Genomic DNA, 16359 nt, shown 5'->3' with positions numbered 1-16359 from the left:
GTAGATGAGGGCCATGCTGGGGAGCCCAGACCTCTGAAGCCCTAGCTGGTGGCAAGACACAGGTATTTTCTGGCCAGGCCTGGACCCTGCAAGGAGCCCGGGAGGAGCTGCCCCAGATAGAGGGAAGAGAGGAGGAAGTGATAGCAGCAGAACTTGCTAGAGGACACCCCTCCTTCCCCCATGTCACCCAGGAAAGATCCAGGGCCTGAGGTAGGGGAAATAGTCCTGAGAATGTGGACAAGCCCTAAGCTTGCCCAAGGAGAGAGGGGAGATAGCCTGGAGCCAGGAATTCCTCTGCTGATTCCTCACTTTTTATAACTCTGTCCTTTCTCACAGCTTCAAATGAAGAGGCTGGCCTTCTGTGCTAACCCTACTGAGTTCTGGTGCCAAATCCATCCCTGGCTTGAGAGCTGAATCCCCAAGTGACTTGGAAACAACAAGAAGCCAGTTAGTTACCTCTGTGGAGAGGTTAGGAGACGGCAACCTGAGCCTAGGGACTTCCTTCAATTCCCGAACCTACCTCTACTATGGACTGGTTGCCAAGCAACTACCCTCTGAGACTCCGAGCTATTTAATGTTTATGATGTATTTCCACATGTTCTCAACTGCTTGCTGGAAGAGACCCCACAGCCGTCTCTACACCCCTGCCTCAGGCCCCCCAATCACACAGTGGTCAATACGCACTCAGTAGGTAGGTTTTTTGCAGAGGAAGTTGTTCCCAAACCATCAACCAACAAATATGTGTAGAATGTTATTTACCATTTCTGTATTCAGTTGTGTGAAATAATGAATTGGTTTTGAGCAAATCAGTCTTAAAATTTTGGTGATTCTATTTGTTCTGTTTTGTTACAAAGCAGCGGGAAGAGCAAGAAAATCTGAAAAGGAGAAGTTTACGTCTATTTTTCTTATAAGCCAGGCTTTCTTAAATATTATTTATTGTCCTTTCAATTTTGACAGTTTCACCAAGGGCTGAGTACTAGTAATAGTCTCATTTGATAGAAGAGGAAATGTTGGCTGAGAAAGTTGAAACCAGTTGCCTGTGGTCACGGTCACACCACTATAATAATAAACAGTGTAATAAGCTGCAAACGCAGACAGTGCTGCTTAAGTCTCCCAGAATCAGCAGAACCACCTGACGGGTTGTTTAACGTGATCAAAACAGAATTTCCTGGGTTTAGACTGAGCCAGGGTCCCTGCTATAACATGCAAGAGGGAGAAATTCAACCTATTGTGAGAAATGCAAAATGTGTTAACTTTTTGATAAGACCCACTTACTTCATTGGTTTTAAATAATCAGGCTTTTAGTAACCAAAAGTAAAATTTTGGCCTGGCATGGCGGTTCATGCTGGTAGTCCCAGCACACTGGGAGGCTGAGGGGGGTGGGTTGCTTGAGGTCAGGAGTTTGAGACCAGCCTAGTCAAGAGCGAGACCCCTTCTCTACTAAAAACAGAAAAACTAGCTCACGCCTGTAGTCCCAGCTTCTGGGGAGGCTGAGGCAAGAGGATCACTTATTTGAGCCCAAAGAGTTTGAGATTGCTGTGAGCCACGTACTCTATCCAGGGTGACAGAGTGAGACTCTGTCTCGAAAAAAGAAAAGGTGAAATTTTGGTACTCAGTATGTTTTGAAGGGAAATAATAAAGTTTCTAGAAAATTTAAAAACTCACATCTTCTTCAATCTGTCTTATTTCTAGGAATCTATTTCAAGAAACACAATCTTAAGACCCAAAGGTATAGGCATATGGGTGTAAGCCTATACCTTTGGGTCTTAAGATTGTGTTTCTTGAAATAGATTCCTAGAAATAAGACAACTGTATTTGTTGCAAAGAACACAACCAAATAGAAATAAATTCTTCAAAGGGTCAATAGTTTGACTATCATGGTATAGTCTCATAGTAAACATTAAATCACTGAAAAGAATGAAGTATATGTTTTTATGATATCGATATAAAACTATATAGAAAGATATGTGTATCTCTATATCTCCAAATGTATATCTCTATACAAATATTATATTACCACATATCTATTACAGAACTACATAGATGATATTTGACTTTGATAACTATATATATTTACATAAACATAAGAGGAGCATTTCATGTGTTATAGCCTAAACTGTCAGATGTTATTTCCTCTGGCAAAAATGACTTTTAAGAAATGGAGGTCTTTATTTTTCATTTTCCATTTCTTGTCCCCTGATTTTCATGAGTACGTGATTTTTATTTGTCTTTTTAATTCAAAAGAGAGGATTTTAAAAGTTGGGGGCTGTCCCTAAACACTGTGTTTGTCTTGGTTCTTTTGATTTTCATCTCATCCCCTCACAACCAACTCCCCACGGTGACGTGTGCTAGTCCAGATATTTTGAACCACTTGCTCTGGATCCCCCATTAAGGACATGAGTCTTTTAGATTTCAGTCTGGTTCAGAGAACTTCAGAAATATTTACTCATGTCCTGTTACCCATTAAGGGATCAAGGCAAAAAACATACCCTGTATAGCTCTAACAGGTACATTTTGACTCAAAATTCTCTCTTTCATTTCTCTCTCTCTCTGTTACACACACACACACACACACACACCGGCCCTCTACCAGGCAGCATTTTATAATCCCTTCCCATTTTGAAATATTCCCCCTCCTGCCAGGACAAGTGTGGCACATTATTAGGAATCAACATAGTGGCAATCTGTGCCTTGATAAAGCCAGAGGATCTCATCCTTTCTTCTTCTAAGTGGTCTCAACATCTGATGTCCTACATCATTGACCCATGAACTTCGAAATGTTTCCAACAGATCTAGGTTTTAGTTCACATCTTAACAGCATGAATATTGCATGAACTCTTTATATGTAAGATGAATACTAAACTGACAGCCTGTAACAATCGGGGGAAAGGAAAAGCAAAGATCTTAATAGTTCACATTGGCTGGGGCTCTTTCCCTGGGTAGCCTCTTTTTAAGAGTAAGTCAGCAGAGAAGGTAGTGCTCACTAAGGGGTCCGTGTGTTCCCTTCATTGCAGCTGCACTGGGCTCATAGGGCTAATTCTGCTCAATAAATTGTAAGATTAAGTGAAGTGTGTCCCTCTGGAGCAAGACAGCTAAGAGCAGTATGCCTTTTCTCTCTTCTTTCTCATTCTAGAATCCACAGCTACAAAATGGAAGCGGTCTGAATTCCTGAGTCACCACTTGGAGGAGCACTGCTCTGAAATTAGTACTACTCAAAGTTTAGTTCATGAGCATCATCACCCTCATCACCCGAGAACCCCTTGGAAAAGCAGAACCCAGAGCTGCACCTTAGACCTTTTGAACCACAGTCTGTTGGGGGGGGGCCAGCAATCTGTGCCTGAACAAGCCCACCAGGGGACTCTGATGTAATTAATTTTGTGAACCAATGACTTAACCCACATCAGAGTTTGTGTGAATGGAAAACTTTTATTTTTGTAAATCCTTTGGGGGGAGTTGTTTGTGACCAATATAACCTATGCTGTCCTGACTATTATAGAGCATAAACATAGAATGTTTTCCTCCCATCATTGACTCCACCTTCACGTCTTGAACAGATCCTGTCCATCACTTTCTGGTCACTTCCAGTTATTAAAATTCTTTCATTTCAAAATTCCAGTCTTAAATTTGATTTAAATCTATGACCTCTTCTTCCACTCTCTCCATTCTCTACCAGAGCAAAACAGGCTCAGGGGAGTTAGAGTGTGATGAAGCTTTAGTTCTGAGACACTGTCTCCCCCTTTCTTTCCAGCTCCTCTGGCGCAATAGGAAAAGGGGCTGTCCTTGTGAGGTGATAGAAAGAGCAAATTTCTCTGTGGTCCCTGCCATCACTGCTTGGTTATCTCTGTATCTCTTTGTTTAATTGCTACACATATTTTTGCACATGTTTGGGGGGTGCATGTGACATTTTGATACCTGTATAATGTGTAATGATCAAAGCAGAGTAACTAGGATATTCATCACCTCAAACATTTCTCTTTTTTTCTGCATTTATTTTTAATATCGAAAGGATGGGCAGCATGTGTAAGTTTTCTTTGGATGGAGTGGAGTCATGTGGGTCCTCTCTCTGCACAGTTTCTTACATGAGAGATCTCAATCTGCCAACAGCCTTCAGCTCATGCCACCAGCAGCACACCCTGGGCTTTTGCTAGCCTAGAAGATAACTTTGAGAACACGGGAAAGGGAGCCTCTTGGAACACACCCAGCCCTGTGCAAGTGCAAAACTTTACAAGTGAAGGGCAGACTGGACCTCAGCACCCTCTTACCCAGGCATCCAGGGACTTTTGTGGACAGCAGCCCTGAGACCATCCCAACCAGCTACTGCCGTTAGGGTTCCCATAAGCAGTGGCTCTTCTATTGCTAGGATGACCGTTTCCAGAGTCCAAGGGGATACTATGAATAATTATGCAGCACAACCAGCATAAATTGGGTCTTCCTCAGACATAAAATTCCTCCAACCTACATAGAGGGCCAATGGAAAAAAGACTGAAGCCCAGTTACCTTCCACATGGCGCTGGGCCAATGAAGAAGTCATCTCCTGTAGTGGGAATGCAGCCCCTGACACTTCTTTTCTCTGCTTTGTCTCCCAGCTCTTATTTTCTTCTCCCCTGCCATTTTGCCTCGGGCAAATCAACAAGTTGGATGTCATGGTGCAGATACCCAACTGGAAAGTGAGTCACCTTGCTTGAAGGCACTTCCAGTTTTTGCAAGTTACCCCCTTTTTTTTTTTTATGAGACAGAGTCTCACTATGTTGCCCTGTGTAGAGTGCTGTCATGTCACAGCTCACAGCAACCTCAAACTCTTGGGCTTAAACAATTCTCTTGCCTTAGCCTCCCAAGCAGCTGGGAAGACAGGTGCCCGCCACAATACCCAGCTATTTTTTGTTGCAGTTATCATTGTTGTTTAGCTGGCCCGGGCCAGGTTCAAACTCGCCAGCCTCGAGGTGGCCGGCGCCCTAACCACTGTGCTATGGGTGCCGAGCCTACAAGTTACCTTTTTTGGGACCCCTTCTTTGGGCTTCAAGGGCAGTGTCTTTTGACCTTTTTTTATCTCACAGCACATTTGAATCTATAGTTAAATTTCCATGGCATGCTTAAATTATATTGATTAAAAAAAAAGAATAAAAGGGAAAGAATATATTTACTATGCTTTGAACTTCTTTTGAAAATAATTTAGTTAATGATTTTTAAATTTTTGTGGCACACCTAAAATCCTCTCACGCCATATCAGTGTGCTGCGGCACACCAGTTGAAAATCACTGTTCAAGATGAATTAGTAGAAATGATGTTTCCTCCACAGAGGTGGGGTCTGCTAGGCTGGCCACTTCTTTCCTCTTCCTAGGTATAAAATGCCTTGGAAGGATTGTCTGGCCTCAGCTATTGGTGACTTAGAATACAAAATCCTTAATAGAACTTTAGCTTCAGATTTGGGAACAAGCCATCATTTGTGGGGCAACAGGTTATATATCCTAATCAAAATCCTTTTACAACCAATAAAGTAATTCAGTAAGGTACAGAATGGCATTACTGGTGTAAAAATAGAGTAATGTGTTGAATAAAGTAAGGAAATCCCTAGACACTGAGAGTCTAGACTGAACCCCAATTTGGGGAACAAAATGGGAGGTGAGATCGAAGCCACATGATTAGCTGTCTTCACATACATAGACAAAATTAATATAAGAAAGTTAGACACAGTTGGTAGATACTTGGTTGGTCCTCAGGTCTTTTTCTCTTTCTTCCTCTTTTGTCCTTAAATGGTCCTTTGAAAAATACCACCCCCTCTTATAGTCTGTGTACTTTTGAGTCCATCAACACTGCCTTTCTGTAGACATTAATCAGTTCAAACAAATCAATGAGTCTATTTTCCTAGCCACAAAGATTGGTTAAGAGAGACGGTGGCAAATTTGCTCCCTAAAGGGGCAAATAGTAATCATTTTAGGTTTTGTGGGTCATACAGTCTCTGTCACAACTACTCAACTCTGCTGTTGTAGTGTGAAAATAACCTTAGACCACACATAAAGAAATGAGCCTGGTCGTGTTCCAATAAAACTTTTTTATGGATGCTAAAATTTGAATTTCGTACAATTTTCACTTGTCTCAGAATATTCTTCTTCTGTTGATTGTTTTCAGTCATTTAAAACTGTAAAAATCTTCGGAGCTTGCAGGGCACACAAAAACAAGTGAAGGTCAAATTTAGCCCATAGGCAGGCCATGGTTTGCTGATGCGTGGGTTAAGACATGGACTCCTAACCAAAGCCAGACCAATAAACATAGACTTTAGGCGGCTCATCTGTATTAAAGTATACAGATGTTCTCTTACCAGATTCCCATTGCTCTGGAAGTTTCTGTCCAATATAGTAACTAGTCCTAGGATGAAGCTCTCAAATCAGAGGGAAACCAGAAATTCAGGAAGAAACATGGTCTATGGTGATACTTAAGGACCACTAACTAGATCAAGGTTTGCCCATAGCTAATTGTACTTGAAGCTTCAGTTATTTGAGCTAACAATGCCTTTTATCACTTAAGCCAGATCAAGTCAGTTTTCTGATATTATGATTTAAAAATCCCTAACTGGTACAGACCGCAATGTTGTAAATAATAGACCCCAAAGAGTGGAATTGGTGGAGGGCACGAGCTAAGGTCCAGGAGGACACCTCTAATTAGCAAATCAGCTGGTTTTACCCCCATCGTCTGTTATCTATTCTAAGACCGTCTACCTGCCAAGATTTCATCAGAAAAGAAAATTCAGCTGACTACTTCTTGCATCAGGCTCGTTAAGAGATGAATTTACTCTGAAACTGACTCATCTGATAATAGATTAACAGAAAAAAAAAAGTTTTCTTAAGAGAAACTCTTCCACTTGCTGCCTGTAAACTGAGTGAAAACTCAGTAATCTGGAGCTCACAGGACTGGATGAGCAGAGTTCTCCACTCCAGGGTAATGTTAGTGTAAGCAGAAATGAGAAGGTGAGAGACTAGACAGGACATGGAAGTTGGGTTTAGTAGAAGCCTGACCCACCTCCCTCTCTTAAAATATTTATCATGTTGATAAAGTGAATGTGATTAGTTGGCATTCTCCAGAGAAATAGAACCAATAGTCCAAAAGTCAGAGAACCAGAGCAGCCGATTTTGTAAGTCCTGGTCCAAGTCCAATATCTGGAGAAGACGGGACGGCAGGGTGATCGTGCAAGGCCCTGTGGGGTCTGAAGGCTGAGAACCAGGAGCGTTGACATACATGGGCAGAAGATGCATGTCGCAGCTCAGACCAAGAGAGCAGACTTGCCCTTCCTCCAGCTTTTGTTCTATTTGGGCTCTCAGTGAATTGGGTGAGGTGAGGGCAAATCATCTTAGTCTTTTGATTCCATTGCTAATCTCTTCTGGAAACACTTCCCAGACACACTCAGAACTAATGCTTTTCCACCTATCTTGGCATCCCTTAGCTTAGTCAAATCGATACATCAAATTAACCACCCTGATGAAAAACAATCCTGTTTTGTTTGTTTTTTTCATTTTTAAAATTTATTTGTAATTAAAAAGCATAACTGGGGCCGCACCTGTGGCTCATAGGAGTAGGGCGCCGGCCCCATATGCTGGAGGTGGTGGGTTCAAACCCAGCCCTGGCCAAAAAAAAAAAAAAAAGCATAACTGTATACATTTATGGGGTACAATGTGATGATTTGATATACAAGGTGGAATGCTTAAATCCAACTGATTAACATAGCCACCGCCTCACTAATTTTTTTGTGGTAAGACATTTAAAATTTAGTCTTACTTATTTTGAAGTATAACCTTGCATTGTGCACATTAGGTGAGATCCCACCAAATGCCCTCCCTCCTCCAACCAATCACCCTCCCCCTACTTTCCTCTCACGTTCCTCACCCCTCCCCCTTGCTAGATTATATTTGTGTTTTATCATTCGTATGAGTAAGTGTTTATATATTGGTATATATTAGTTTCAGAATGGTATTGAATACATTGAATACTGTTTTTTCCCCATTCTTGAGATATTTTACTAAGAAGAATATGTTACAACTCTTTCAGTACTCTTTTATCCAGGTAAACGTAAAAGATGTAAAGTCTCCATCTTGTTTTATGGCTGAATAGTATTATGTGGTATATGTATACCACAATTTGTTAATCCATTCGTGGGTTGATGGGCATTTGGGTTGCTTCCATGACCTGGCAATTATAAACATTTTGGTGCAAATGTCTTTGTGGTAAAATGCTTTTTGTTCTTCTGGGTAGATACCTAGTAATGGAATTGTGGGATCAAATGGAAGGTCAACTTTTAGTTCCTTAAGAATTCTTCATACTTCTTTCCATAAAGGCTGTATTAGTTTGCAATCCCACCAGCAGTATAGAAGTATTCCCTTCTTTCCACATCTACACCAACATCTGCATTTGGGGGACTTTATGATGTGGGCTAATCTTACTGGAGTTAGGTGATATCTCAAAGTGGTTTTGATTTGCATTTCTCTGTTTATTAGACAATGAGCATTTTTTCATGTTTCTTGGCCATTCATCTGTCATCTTCAGAGAAATTTCTGTTCAAGTCCCTTGCCCACATAGAGATGGGGTTGTTTGCTCTTTTATTATTGATTAATTTGAGTTCTCTATAGATTCTAGTTATCACATCTTTGTCAGATTCATAACCTGCAAAAATCTTCTCCCATTCCAAAGGCTGTTTCTTTTCTTTGGTTATGGTACCCTTAGCTGTGCAGAAGCTTTTTAGTTTGATCAAATCCCAGTTATTTATTTTTGGTGTTGCTGCAATTGCTGGGGGTGGGAGGGGTCTTCCTCATAAAATATTTTCCCAGGCAATATTTTCAATCACTTTTTCCATATTCTCTTCTATAATTTTTGTTTCATGTCTTAGATCCAAATCTTTTATCCAGTGACAATTTTTGTCAATGGTGAGAGGTGAGAGTCCAGTTTCAGTTTTCTGTAAGTGACTAACAAGTTGCTAACAAGTTCTCCCAGAACCGTTTGTTAAATAGGGATTCTTTTCCCCAGTGCATGTTTTTGTTAGGCTTATCAAAGATCAAATGATGACATGTGGCTGGGTTCAACTCTAGATTCTCTATACTATTCCATATATCTACATCTCTATTTTTGTGCCAGTACCATGCTGTTTTAATCACTATAGATTTGTAATATAACCTGAAGTCTGGTAATCTGATGCCTCCAGATTTGTTTTTATTTCTAAGAATTGTATTGGCTATTCAGTTTTTTTCAAGTTCTTTAAAGTATGACATTGGTGCATTGGTGGGGATTGCATTAAAACTGTAGATTGCTTTGGGTAGTATGGACATTTTAACAATGTTGATACCATACCCAACCATGGCCATGGTATTTTCTTCCATTTGATAAGATCTTCTGCTATTTCTTTTCTCAGGGTTTCATAGTTCTCTTTATAGAGATATTTCAGTCCTTTGTTAGATATATTCCCAGGTATTTCATCTTCTTTGTCACTACTGTAAAAGGAATAGAGTATTTGATTATATTCTGTTGTCTTTGATTATATAGACTATCGTTGGCATATATGAAGGCGACTGATTTGTAGGTACCAATTTTGTATCCTGAGATGCTGCTGTATTCCTTGATCACATCTAAGAGCTTTGTAGTTGAGTCCCTGTAGTTTTCCAGGTATGAGATATCATCCACGGAGAGTGAGAGCTTGACCTCCTCTGTTCCCATTTGAAAACACTTGACCTTCTTCTCTTGCCTAATTGTGATGGCTAGGACTTCCAGTACTATGTTGAATAGTAACATTGACAGCGGGTATTCTTGTCAAGTTCTAGATCTAAGTGGAAATGCTTTCAGTTTTACTCCATTCAATATTATATTGGCTGTGGGTTTGCTGTAGATGGACTCTATCAGTTTAAGAAATGTCCCACATAAGCTTATTTTCTTAAGTGTTCTAATCATGAAAGGATACTGGATATTATCAAAATATCAATTGAAAGAATAATATGGTCTTTGTATTTGATTTTATTTATGGGTTGAATTATATTTCTGGATTTATGTATGTTGAACCAACCTTGTAACCTTGGGATAAAACCAGCTTGTGAAGGTGCAACTGGATGTGTCAGAGGCAGGGAGCTAATTATATTGGCCTTGATGCCTGCAGCACATTTTCACCAGTAGAGGGCAACGTGGAGAAAGAAATCAGTGAAAAGGGGAGGAATAAGTGTGGCAGTGAAGGTTGTGTGGGACAGAGATATTCCAAAACCCAGTTTTAAAAATAACATTATATTTGACAGATTTTCTGATTAACCATTCAGTTGTGTTAATCAAAGACTACATACAATAGACCCTCCATAGTTGAGCACCTCCCTACACTGACCACCTTCTTACCTTGACCTCATTTTCATACAGTAGGCCTAGTTCCTTATGTTGACCACCTCTGTATGTTGGCCAGTTTGTTATGGTCCCTTGGGTGGTAAAACTGCAGAAGTTCTAATGTAGATCAGAAGCCTTCAAAAATTGGGAGTTGCATTACCTCTGAAACCATAGGCTGGCCCAAACTGGCTATGACTGCACCCCAACAGTGGTTCTCAAACTTGGCTGTGCATTAACATTACCTGGGGAGTTTTAAAACTACTGACCTCAGGCCTCACCTACATCCAATTAAGTTTTTAACTTTGGTGATAAGGCCCTGATGGCATTGGAGGGTTTTTTTGTTTTTTGTTTTTTTTTTTCAGTTTTTGGCCAGGGCTGGGTTTGAACCTGCCACCTCTGACATATGGGGCTGGCGCCCTACTCCTCTGAGCCACAGATGCCACCCCTGGCATTAGAGTTTTTGAAAGCTCCCCCAAGTGATCCTAATGTTACTTCAAGGTTGAGAAACACAGCTCAACACTTAAGCCAATCCTTAGGCTCTCTTCTCCAGTAGGAAACGGACCCTTCATAAGAAGTGGTTTTCATTCCTAGCAGAGTTGCCAGATGCAAAACAGGATGTCCAGCTAACTTTGAGTTTCAGTGCAACACAATTTTTTTTTGCATAAGATGTCCCAAATATTGCATAGAACATACTTATACTAAAATGGTATTCCCTCTGTATTTCTATTTGCTAACTCTGACCACTCTAGCCCCCAAGCCTCAGAGAGAGCCATGGAAAATATTTTCCCTAAAAGCAGAGCAGAAAACAACAGAGAATCTGACCAAAGCTTTCAGCTAACTGCCAAGAGTAGGGCATCCTTGATAAATTGTGTGCAAGATTTGCTAGATTGTGACTAGTATGGGCGCTTAGTACAAAGCCCAGCGCTCAGTAAATTCTTAGCAAAAATTAGTCATCATTCTGAGGGAAGCTTCATTTATGAAAATGAACTTATGTGCATAAACATACATCCCAGTTAGCATCACCATGGGATGTATTTAAGTAGAAAATCCTCCTGTTGTGTGTCCACCGTGATCTGATTTATAAAATAATGGTGTCAATTTTAACTGTCCAGGAATGTGTCTTCAGGGAAACACCTGGTGTGGCTTCAGTAGTGTTCTGTCCCTTTCCTGTGGTTTCTGCCCTTTTTCATGTTTCTCGACCCTTCTCCCAGTATTCCTGTCAGTCTGTGATTCTGATTAGTTGGGAAAACAAAATCAATAGAACCAGTCATCATAAGGAAAATGCCAGTTTCCCTTTCGTATAAGAGCCATCAATATTTTAAAATGCAGTGCTGGGCAAAACCATTTAATAAGCATTTGTCACTTGCTGTATATGGTACAGTTTCTGCTGAGAGTTCTAATCACACTCATCCATCCACATGGATGGAACGGGAAAGATGGTGAAGAGGATGTTGTGATATGTCAGAGAAAACATTCAGGATTATAATACATAAACTATAATAAAGCTGAAGTTAAGGAGGGCCCCAGCATGCGGTAGGGCATGGGGTGGGGACCCACAGAAGAGGTGGCTGCCAAGATTGTAAGATCACTGCCTGGCTCAGGCTCCTGCTCCCCAGCAGGCCCACTGAGGTCACTAGGTTGCTTACTGCTACCGGGCCACTCAGGCATTGGCTCCAGATTGGTGATGTGCTCCTGGACCCAGGCCTCACTGGGGTCAGCATAGACCAGCCGGCCTCTCTTGGTTAAGAAGCTGTGGAGAAGGGTGGATGGATTAAGCACTGAGGAACCCAGCAGGGAAATCTGTGGCCCCACCATCCTTCTCTGCCTCAGACATCTCAGGGCCTATTCACACGTTCATGAAATTTCCCCTTTAACTTGGGGTTCACACACCTTCCCCAAGTGCCTCAGATGGGGGTTCATCAGAACGTCAGCTTCCTGTTGTCCCTTCCCCTCTCTTCCCACTGCCTCAGGGCAAGTCCTTCCTGACTCTGCAGGCCCTAGGCCAGCTCAGAAAATACTTCAAGGACCTCCCCTGCAGTCCTGCACCCCAAAGGGCCTAAGAAACTGAGTGCTCTGAGGGGACCTCACCAGAAGCCTCCTGGCTTCTCTCCCTGGGAGTGGGCAGGAAAACTGGCCCTTACATGATAGCTGGCTTGGAGCATTGTTTGCTGGTCTCATGATAGTCACCCACAAATTTCAGTAGAATCTGCCAGGAGATGTGGGAGAAGCAGCAGGCAGTTGGGGTGTTAGCACCAACTATGAGAGAAAGATCTCAAGTCACTGCTCAGAAGAAAAGTTGAGCCAGCCCTCCCCTCCAGAGTCAAGAAGAGCTGGAAGGAGACAGCACTGCCCACAGTGGGGACAATGAGATCCAGAAAAAAACCTGGCATTTCTTCTTTTCCTTGGCATTTTTATTTCTGTATCTTTCTTTCTCTCGCTCTCTCTTTTTTTTTTTTTTTGCAGTTTCTGGCCAGGGCTGGGTTTGAACCTGCCACCTCCAGCATATGGGGCTGGCGCCTTACTCCTTTGAGCCGCAAGCACCGTCCTCCTTCTCTCTTTTGATGTTTCTCATTTTCTGTCTTGGTTCTGGACCTGTGTCTCTCTACAGGGAATTTAGTTTTCTGAACAAATTACTTCTTATCCTCCTCTTTTTGGGCAGTTCCATCTGGAATTCATGAGGAGAGCCAAGGCCACATCACCCGGACTCAGATTCCATCAATTGGACCCAGATTCTATCTCTTGCCCATGGAGTTGGGCCTCCACTTTGTCATGCATAGACTGAGACTCACTGTCCCTCTGTCTCCCAGAGTGAGAGAAAAGAATTGCTAGAACCCCTTAGGAAGACAAATTCCTGAAGTTCTTTTCACTTGGAAGGTATTGGGCACAGACTTTGGCATGGTGGTCCAAGCATGGCCAGCAAGTAGGGGCATGAGAGCAAAAGACAGCCTCACATGAGGCAGAGCAGGCCTGGGGGCAGAGGGCCTCTGTGAAGGACAGGACAGCAAGGGCAGCAACAGGCACCTCCATGACACTGGACAGAGTGTGAGCCCAAGTGGTGGCCTAGTAGAGGCCAACTCGAGGGCTTGCAGCTGCTGCCTCCTTCTGGGGTCTTAAGCCCTCTCTTCTCTTTATAAGAAGCCTTGGCACATTAGATAAACTTGGGGAGACTGAGGGGGGAATTTTTAATCATCATTTGGGTATCACACTGTATGTTGCACAGACCAGGAGAGCTTTAGGTCACCACACAAGTTTAGTCTATTTCCAAGAAGGGTTCAGTTGCTTACTTGGTAGGGAAATGGTTTCCACAGTGAGAGGAGGTGAGATGCTGGTGTCACCCCAAGACCGGGTTAGCTAATGCCTCTTCACAAGCGCAGATCTGTAGATAAAACATTTCTCCCACAGGGCTGAACCTTCTGATATCCTCCCCATCTGCTCCAACAGCATAGATGTGCCACTGATAACGCCACAGAATCGTGAGAAGTGCAACCCAAGATTAAACCATGTCCTGGATGGAGATAGGAGACGGGGAGGCCTCAGCTTTAGGAGGGGCAAGGTTGAGGTGGGCCTTTCAGACACTGACTCATCGCTGGCTTATCTGGAGGCTGATATGAATGATGAGCCTTAACATATTGCTACCCCTTGATCAGCAAAGCACTCTGCCAGGGATCTAAGCTGTGGATAGAAACACAAAGATGAAGGAAGTTTTTTTTCCAGCTTATTTGTAACGATTAAAAGATGACCTATCATCAAATAAACTATGGTATATTCACCTCTTATAATAACACTTAGCATTTAAAACTGAGAAAGTAAAGAAATTTTAAAAGATTCCTAGAATATTTCCTGTTTCCCTATTGTAAAGTCAAGGTGGCCATTCCCAGAGTTTGTCTTGCAGTTCAATGACGTTATCCAGAACTCAGGCTTCTTCTTCTTTTTTTTTTTTTTTTGTGAGACAGAGTCTCACTCTGTTGCCCAGGCTAGAGTGCTGTGGCCTCAGCTTAGCTAACTGCAGCCTCAAATTCCTGGGTTCAAGCACTCTTCTTGCCTCAGCCTCCGGAGAAGCTGGGACTACAGGCGCCCACCACAATGCCTGAATAATTTTTTTATTTTTGGTAGATACAGGGTCTTGCTCTTGATCTGGCTTGTGTCCAACTCCAGACCTCAAGGGATCCATCCATTTCAGCCTCCCAGAGTACTAGGACTACCAGTGTGAGCCACTGTGCCTGGCCAAGAACTCAAGCTTCTTAAAACATCTCCCCTTTCCCCTTCATGTCATTGGCTTTTCTTCTTTGGTGTTGTCACCTCATGGTCACAAAATGACTGCTGCTTCTCAGTCATCACATCATCACAACATCTCATCCACGGGCATGGGGGGGGTCTCATAGGAATACAGAAAGAACAATAATTACTAGTGTTTTTTATTCAAATTACTTTTACATGACATAAAATGTGAAATATAGATTACATCCATAAGTAGTAAAAGTTATTGCTAAAAATATAGAAAAGAATAAAAGCTAAGTAGTAAAAGTTATTGTTAAAAATATAGAAAAGAATAAAAGCTAATTTATATATGTAAATTAGATAGGCAACAGGGCAAATGTGTGTAAGGATGTGGGATTTTTCCTCTACATTCTTACTTTTCTATTGTGGCACACATGAATTCTGAGTAAAAAATTTTTCCTGGAAGATAGGAAAAATTCTATTATCCAAACCTTCCCACTTTTTAACAGTTTAGTTTATTTCCTTCAAGGGAAATTTTTTTCTAGGCTTATGATAATTTTGTTTGCTTACTGGCTTTTTTCCTTCTTTTTAGTGGGGGGAAGACATTATCATTGTCAAGATATAATTTTGTATTTTTCTTTTTTATGCAGTCATGGGTCACTTAAAACAAGAATACTGTGTAACTGAGAAATGTGTCTTTAAGTACTTTTGTCTTTCATTGTCACGCAAACATCATGGAGTGTACTTATACAAATGCAAATGGTGTAGCCTACTACATACCTGGGCTATATCTTATAGACTATTGCTCCCCGGGCTACAGCCTGGAGCTCATGTTACTGTACTGAATACTGTAAGCAACTGCAACACAATGGCAAGTATTTGTGTTTCTAAGAACATCCTAGCTATAGGCTTCCTGGGTCAAAAAATAAGGACATTTAAGGATTCTGGCCTATATAAACTCCCTTAGCTAATGCATACACAGGTCTGTTACTCAGTGTCAACCCAAGTATGGCATATTGTAGGGACCTGTGAATGTTTGATGAATCAAACACCAATTAAAAGGCTGGCCTCATCATTCTTGTCACTCCTATAGCCCAGAATTTCCCTATTTCATTCTGTTCATTTGGGTCTTGATCCAACACAGCTCAGGTTACTTAAGATTCTGTGGCATTGTCAGGCACAGTGGCTCACGCCTGTAATTCTAGCACTCGGGAGGCTGAGGCAGGGGGATCATTTGAGGTCAGGAGGCAGAGACCAGCCTGAGCAAGAGGGAGAGCCCATCTCTACTAAAAATTAAAAAATTAGCGGGGCATGGTGATGGGTGCCCATAGTCCCAGCAGATGGAGAGGCTAAGGCAAGAGGATTGCTTGAGCCCAGGAGTTTGAGATTGCTGTGAGCTGGGCTGACTCATGGCACTGTAGCCTGGGCAGCAGAGAGAGACTCTGTGTCCAAAAGAAAACAAATTCTGTGGCATCATCACATATGGCCCATCTGTGCAGACAAACACCTGTGAAGAGCGTTAGACATATCTGCTGCATGGGAGGAATGAGAAGGATGCTATTCATGGCTGTATCTGTTCCTGGTAGAAGGTCCCAGCTAAGCTCACCCTCTTGGTGACACCAGCTCTTAACTTTGCCCTCCCTAGTTAACCACTTCTTAGAAGCACTCCAGTCAACATGATGTCATGGTCCTTTTCACCCACAGTGTGGCTTAAGTGTGACTTTTGCTGTCCAGAACATTGTGGCATAGCTGTATACATCACGCCATGTGTTCAGAAAAGCTGCCAGACCAGCATCAGAGATC

General features: G+C 42.0%; 1 protein-coding gene across 1 annotated transcript; it reads right to left on the bottom strand.

The window, feature by feature from the left end:
• Nucleotides 1-11832: 11832 nt before the first annotated feature.
• On the bottom strand, nt 11833-13365 carry LOC128571087 (C-C motif chemokine 3-like). Its single transcript, XM_053570748.1, has 3 exons — nt 13290-13365; nt 12480-12594; nt 11833-12088 (listed from the first exon to the last, which is right to left on the bottom strand). Exons 1-3 carry the CDS (start codon nt 13363-13365, stop codon nt 11833-11835), a joined length of 447 nt encoding a protein of 148 aa, XP_053426723.1.
• Between the last annotated feature and the right edge of the window lie 2994 nt (nt 13366-16359).

The sequence above is a fragment of the Nycticebus coucang genome, chromosome 18 (genome assembly GCF_027406575.1).
Source record: "Nycticebus coucang isolate mNycCou1 chromosome 18, mNycCou1.pri, whole genome shotgun sequence".
NCBI lineage: Eukaryota > Metazoa > Chordata > Mammalia > Primates > Lorisidae > Nycticebus > Nycticebus coucang.
This window is presented reverse-complemented; position numbering and strand designations above follow the sequence as displayed.

What these genes read in the sequence shown, in the direction of transcription:
- LOC128571087 (XM_053570748.1), bottom strand. Translation starts at nt 13,365, where the DNA reads ATGGAGGTGCCTGTTGCTGCCCTTGCTGTCCTGTCCTTCACAGAGGCC. An exon ending in CCAGGCCTGCTCTGCCTCAT is followed by an intron (nt 12,595 to 13,289) that starts GTGAGGCTGTCT and finishes TTTCTCTCATAG; the next exon opens with TTGGTGCTAACACCCCAACT. An exon ending in TGCTCCAAGCCAGCTATCAT is followed by an intron (nt 12,089 to 12,479) that starts GTAAGGGCCAGT and finishes CCTTCTCCACAG; the next exon opens with CTTCTTAACCAAGAGAGGCC.